Source organism: Beta vulgaris, chromosome 6 (assembly GCF_026745355.1).
Source record: "Beta vulgaris subsp. vulgaris cultivar EL10 chromosome 6, EL10.2, whole genome shotgun sequence".
Lineage (NCBI taxonomy): Eukaryota > Viridiplantae > Streptophyta > Magnoliopsida > Caryophyllales > Amaranthaceae > Beta > Beta vulgaris.
The window spans coordinates 22,100,108-22,106,722 of NC_079207.1; the positions used below are offsets into that span (position 1 = coordinate 22,100,108).

General features: G+C 34.6%; 1 protein-coding gene across 1 annotated transcript; it reads right to left on the bottom strand.

Moving 5' to 3' along the window:
- Positions 1-2,809: 2,809 nt before the first annotated feature.
- Positions 2,810-6,091, bottom strand: LOC104896150 (hypothetical protein). Its single transcript, XM_010682859.3, has 3 exons — positions 5,811-6,091; positions 4,507-4,550; positions 2,810-3,293 (listed from the first exon to the last, which is right to left on the bottom strand). Exons 1-3 carry the CDS (start codon positions 5,929-5,931, stop codon positions 3,000-3,002), a joined length of 459 nt encoding a protein of 152 aa, XP_010681161.2. The 5' UTR covers positions 5,932-6,091; the 3' UTR covers positions 2,810-2,999.
- Positions 6,092-6,615: the final 524 nt, after the last annotated feature.

The following is a 6,615-nucleotide window of genomic DNA, read 5'->3' on the forward strand; positions in this document are numbered from 1 at the left end:
TGGCAGTGACTAAGAAAGGAATCTTCATTATGAGGTTTAATGCTACTAATAATAGAGATAAAGTGCTGCAAGGAAATTATTTCTTTAACATCAAACCTCTGATTGTTAAGCCATGGAACCCTGACATGGATGTAGAGAAGGAGGAGCTTAAACCAATCCCTATTTCGATTCAATTGAAGATTAGATTCAAATAATGGGGAGAAAAATCTTTGTTTAAGATTGTGGATTGGATTGGTAAGCCATTGCAGCGTGATGATGCTACTAGGAAGTGTGATAAGGTGCAATATGCTAGGGTCCTATTGGAGGTGCAATTGGCTCATGCTTTTCCTGATCAAATCTATTTTGTCAATGAGCATGGAGTTAGAACTCAAGTGGATGTGCATTATGAGTGGAAGCCTATAGAATGTCAATCATGTCATCTTCAAGGGCATGACGTTGTTTCTTGCAAGAGGGCTAAGACTAAGCAACAATAGGTGCAGAAGCTACAACAGAACCAGGGAGAGAAGCCTAATAATGGGAGTGTTGCAGTTTAAAGAGGTAGTTCTCCACAGAAGAAACATGATGATGTGGATCAGGAGGGGTTCCAGCGAGCTCTAAGGCCTATTAGGGTTAGAGTTGGTCAGCGTAAGCCTACTAATACAAGCAATGTCTTTGGGGAATTTTATATTAAGGTTCCGGAAAGTGTGTAGAGTGATACAAACTTGGCTGAGGGGATAAATGGAGGTGATGACATAGGAAGGGGGGACCTTTAATTTCTACCTCTCATGGATAGCATTTTAAGTTGGAATGTCGGGGGAGTCAATAGTCCAAAGAAGCAAGTTGAAGTGAAGGCTTTCATCATGAACATGCTGTTGGATTAGTTGGCTTGCTAGAAACTAAGGTGAAGGTTGTTCACCTTGGTGAGTTGCATCAAATAATGTTCCAGGGTTGATGTTTCTCTTCCAACATTAGTTATCATGTTAATGGTAGAATCTTGTTGGCTTGTAAACTTGGAATTTTTCAGGTCAATATCATCAAAGTAACAAGTCAGTCAATGCATTGTTTTATTGAACCAGTAAGTGGTGTGACAGGGTTGTATTGTACCTTTGTATATGCTTTTAATCAAAGCATGAATAGGGAGGTTTTGTGCCATGATCTAGGAGAGCTTCAGACAAAGCACCCTTGGATCATTTTTGGTGATTATAACTGTGTGAGGTATCCTAATGAGAGGATTGGTGCATCTGTCAGGGTTCAGGAGATGAGTCCAATTAATGCTTGTTGTGCACTGTGTTGCCTTGATGATATTAAATGTTCAGGGAGTTTCTTAGTAGAGTTTTTTTTCTAAACTGGACAGGCTGTTGGTTAATATGGCTTGGCAAGAAGCCTTCCAAACAGTTGAAGCCAGTTTTATGCCCGAGGGTTAATTTGATCATTCACCTTCCTTTCTGACATTGTATTCTAGAGTTGATAGTGGCAAAAAACCTTTTAAATATTATACTATATGGAGACATGCTCCTCAGTATAATGAAATTATTAGAGAACAATGAAATAAGAGGGTGAAAGGAACTAAGATGTATGATATAGTGCGAAAACTAAAAACTGTGAAGGTTGCTTTAAAAAATCTCAATATGGAAGGCTTTATAGATGTGCAAGATGATGATGGTAAAGCTTATCATGAAATGATAGCAGCTCAGGAAGAAATGCATATACATCCTGGTCAAGTGGAGTATGCTGGTGTAGAGCTAGATGCCACCAAACTTTATCACCTGAAGCATCATATTTACACTCAATATCTTAGACAAAAGGCCAAGTTAGACTGGGTCAAGAATGGTGATGAAAATACAACCTTGTTTCCTCAAAGCATCAAGGCTAGGAAGGTTCAAAATCAAGTGTATGCAATTACTGATGCTCAAGGAGATTGACAAGATCATCAGTCCAAGTCAAGTCTGGGTCCCGAAGAGTATGAGTCAGGTTTGGTCCGGGTCCACATATGCTAGACCCGGACCCGACCCGCAGACCCATTTACATATTATAATTTTTATTTTACCTAAACTCTAGTATTTTATGATTGTGATTTTATGAGTTGTGATTTTGTGAACTCGTTAGTGTTGTAAATTCATCTAATACTTGTAATTTTGTAAGTTGCAACATTTTAATATTTTATGAGTTAATTTTAAAATTTTGTTTAGTTAATGCTTTAACCACATGGATACAAGACCTATATATATTAGGGCGAAATTTTTTAATTACATATATTCAAAAATGTGATGAAAACTTTAAACAAAGAAGGATCCATTTAGGACCCCTAGACCTGCTAGTCCTAGCGGATCTGGGTCTGGGTCTGAAAAATCTAGACCCAACAGATCTGGGCATGTCTGAGTCTGTAAAAAATAAACGGGTCTGGGTCTGGTCCAGGTGGACCCGACCCAAATCCGCCACATTGCCATCCCTAATTGCGGCGCTATGTTAAAATGTAAGTAATCTTTGTATAATTAGTAGTTTTGTGTACTTCACTTATTGATGTTAACCCTAGAATAACTTGTGTATATATTTGATTAATCTTAATTAGAAAGTAAGGCATTACCTTCTTTCTTACTTCCTCCGTTTTTTTAGATGACCCGTTTTGACATTTGACACTATTAACATGTGTAACTTTGACTATCTTTTGTGATTTGTACTTAAGGAAAAATATAGTCATGTGTGATCTTGTTAGATTCGTCTCAATGTATATTTTCATAATATCAACATTTTGTAATATATGCTTAATAATAATTAGATATATATAAAGGTCTAAAATAGTGCATTGTCATATGTGCACAAGAGAAACGGGTCAACTAAAAAAAAGAAGTAGTATAATATAGGAGTACTACAAACAACAAACTTAACGACAACCAAATAAAGAAAAACAAAAGAAGTAAAGAAAAGATGAGAACACTACAGTAGTTTTGTAACCATATGATGCAACGAAAACAAAAACATATATGGATGCATATAAAAAAGTTTTTAGTATTTCATTATCTTTAGTTGTTCTTTGGTGGATGACGTTGTGGTCCACGATAATCAGCATGAGCTATAAAAGGATCCATGTATCGCTGTCTTGGCAAAAGTCTTCTAGCCATTCTTCTTTGACACCTTTCATTGCTTGAACTTGAAACTTCATTGACCGATGACAACATTGATTTTGATGAAACCTTATTCTTTACATAGTCACATTTGGCAACTGCAGCATTGTCCTTCAAAGATGATCTATTTGGAGTTTCTCCTTTCAACTTCTTTCGCTTTTCGATAGAAGCACAAGCTTGGATTGGGGTTCCCTGTCGAAACTCGAAAGCTGGTGATGTTAGAACTGCGTATACACGGCTATGCATATTAAGTATTAGCGTGCGTAAAACCATAACCCTAACTTGGCTAGGAATTTTTTGAAGGGACTTGCTTCAATGAATAAAATAAAGTTAAAAAAACTAAGACTGTCCCACTCAGGGTTAATTCGTTGACGACCTATAAATGGAAAAGCAGCATCGAATTGAGCAATGAATTTGTACATGAATACAAGAGAAAAATTATCTCAGTCTATTAAGTGAGTAACCTACCCTTTAGAGATACATAAATATATGCTTAAGTATATCGAACTCAGGTATAGTGAATATTTTATTAATTGGATTAATATACACCATTGACCATTCTCATATAGCCATAAATTCTTTGCAATATATACTAATATATTAAAAGATGTGTCTGACAAAGTATATATGTTATGTGGAGTCTCCTTCATACAAAATTGTACAACATGTGCAATTACCTACTAATATGCCATAAAATTAAAATAAATATCGCTTCAACTAGATTCAAACGATGAAATCTTGCTATTATATACTCCCTCCGTCCTCAATTAGTTTACCCCTTTCTTTGGGGCACATTTGCCGAGATACTAATTTGAACCTTAATATCTCTAATTTTCGATAAGCAAAAATTACAAAAAGTTGATATTTGGATAATACACATTGAGACGAATCCAACAAGATCTTACATGACTATATTTTTCCTTAAATACAAATTATAAAAGATAGTCAAAATCATGTATTTGAATAGTGTCAAAAGTCAAAAGGGGTAAACTAATAAAAGACGGAGGGAGTATAATGCACTTACCATCTACCCAACTTTTTTTCATGCTTCAAATGTCAACATAATCTTATATATATGTTTTAAATGTTGAGTGAATAAGTGCATTCTTCTATCTACAACTTTAAAGATTGAAGCTTTATTTCTTTTTTATTCATGAGAAGAGAAACACACATCAAGTGTGAAAAAAAAAAGCAGCACCCATAAATAACCGTGGCAACGCTGAAGCCCCAAATACTAATTATTACTACATTATTAATAGGTTGATGTATATTTAGCACAATGTGGATGCTACAGTTGGTCAATATATTATATATACAGCAGAAATTTCCCAGATTTACCATTATTTAGAAGCAAGTAGATGCTATATAATCGATGTAAAATCACTATTATTACATGAAACCATACCTTTGCGTTAGAAGCCATAATATCTTCTTTGGACGCGTATCCATCTAATCACAGAAGATTGATAGATCCAATCAGCCAACAAATGAATTAATTAAATCTTAAACAAAATTAATAATAGTTTGAACGAAAATATTGAACCTCCATATTGCCTTCACAGTGGCCGGTGATGTATACAAGTACAACAACAATGTGAAAATCTTGATCAGTAACTTAAATGCAGCTACATGAGTCAAGATTATATTCCCATTAGTCATCCACCTATATCATTTCTTCAATTCGCTTCTAATAAGTTCTATATAGTCTTGCAAATCCAATAATTTATTCATATCACTTTATATGCCTTCTATATATCCAAGTCGTTTTTTTCTTACCTGGCCTGATATAATCCCAACTCTATATTTACCATCCTTATGGCCTTACCGAATTCTCGATCATCAAGTTGACGTGAAATTTTTCTATATAAAAAGATTTTCAATCTCCATAATCACAACGTAAACACTTGAAAAGATCTCTCCCAAAAGGTAAAACCTAATTAAATGGTCTCATAAAATTAGGGGCCCTGTGTTAAAATAAATTATAAAGATTAAATTTTTTGGTGAATAGAAGAAACAAAAGAGTTAAAAATGGGGCTTTTTTGGAGAATAGGAGAAGCAGAAAAACACCAAATAGAAAATAATCTCTTTAAATCTGTAATTGGATTGAGGTTTTCTTTTCTTTAGACGGACAACTAATAGAACTGGCCCTTATATTTCGGGAACCCTATGTAATTGCTCACTCTGCACATGGCCTTAGCCGCCTCTGAATGGTCGCACACATTAAATTTAGAACCTAAAATAAAGTTACTAAAAACCAATCCTTTTGACTATAGTTCAACTAGAGTGATATTGACTTCGAAAATATACTAAAGGCTTTTTAAACTACCCCTGTGGCTATAGCTGGTAAGGGTGGAAAAGAAGTATGTGGGAGTAATCAAGTTGTCTTGGTATAGTGGTTGTTCACTGTGTTCCTTAACCAATTAAATGGGGGTTTGATCCTCAACCTTTGGGGATGAAAAAAAATTCTTGGCAAGCCCTTTACACTTAAGTGGAGCACCCAAACGAGGGGATTAGTCACTGCTATTGATAGTGGATACCTTGGTTGTTCAAAAAAAAATTATCTCGGAGTAAATTGTACTAAAAGAAACTTTTCATTATTTTCTGGAGGGGAACTAAACGAAACATTAATGTGAAATAAGTATGCAATTCAAATAAAATTGCCCATGCTAAAATCAAATTGGAGAATATAATTTGAATTTGGTGACATACCATAGTGAGAGATCAATGGAGAATATAAAATGGAATAGTGAGTTGAGACCGTCGCAGTAGAGGCAATGAAGAAGCATATAAAAAGTAGTGAAAGTAAACATGGAGACCAAAAATTAACCATCTTCTGTTTGTTGTTTCAGTAACTGAATTATGAGGAAAGGAAGAATAACAAGAATACTAGAAACAGGGTTTTATAGACGTCCTAAATGTGTTCCAATTACCAAAGTTAAAATATAGTTGGCTTAAATTACTTGTGGTATGTGTGTATACCAGGAGGTAAACTTATTGCCGAGGCCTAAGGACGAGAAAATAATTTCTTTATGTACTTCATTCTCTCGTTATTCAAAAATATCTATAAAAAAATTTCTATCTTCCTTATGAAATAGGAAATATTAACATGAATAAAATCCATTTTTAGCATTTTGTCTTATTTTCCTTGCATATTAATAGTTTGCCTTCTCAAATAAACCTTAAATTAGTGTTTTGGGTCCATTTAATGCGAGTTTAAGTCTTTTGTTCGACATTGTGTGTACTAATTATTTGTGTGCCATTAATTTATGTTTAATCGAGAGTAATTTTTGAAGCTGTTCAAATATTTAGTGGTAGGCCATATATATTAATAGTAATAACTATTAAAAATTAATGTTACACTTAAAGTGGGACTGGAGATTTTTTGTAAGATTAATGTCTCGAATGTGCTCGACAAAATGCGTTAAAACATGTTTTGGGGTACCGTCCGATCGGGTCAGGAGAGGACGCACGATCGGGCCCAAGACGATTTGTCAGCATCTATTTTTTGGAGGTC

Excerpts from the sequence above, each read along its gene's own strand:
- LOC104896150 (XM_010682859.3), bottom strand. The coding sequence starts at position 5,931 with ATGGTTAATTTTTGGTCTCCATGTTTACTTTCACTACTTTTTATATGC. Across the intron at positions 4,551-5,810 it reads TCCATTGATCTCTCACTATG|ATGGATACGCGTCCAAAGAA; the intron begins GTATGTCACCAA and ends TTCTGTGATTAG. Across the intron at positions 3,294-4,506 it reads TTATGGCTTCTAACGCAAAG|GGAACCCCAATCCAAGCTTG; the intron begins GTATGGTTTCAT and ends GAGTTTCGACAG.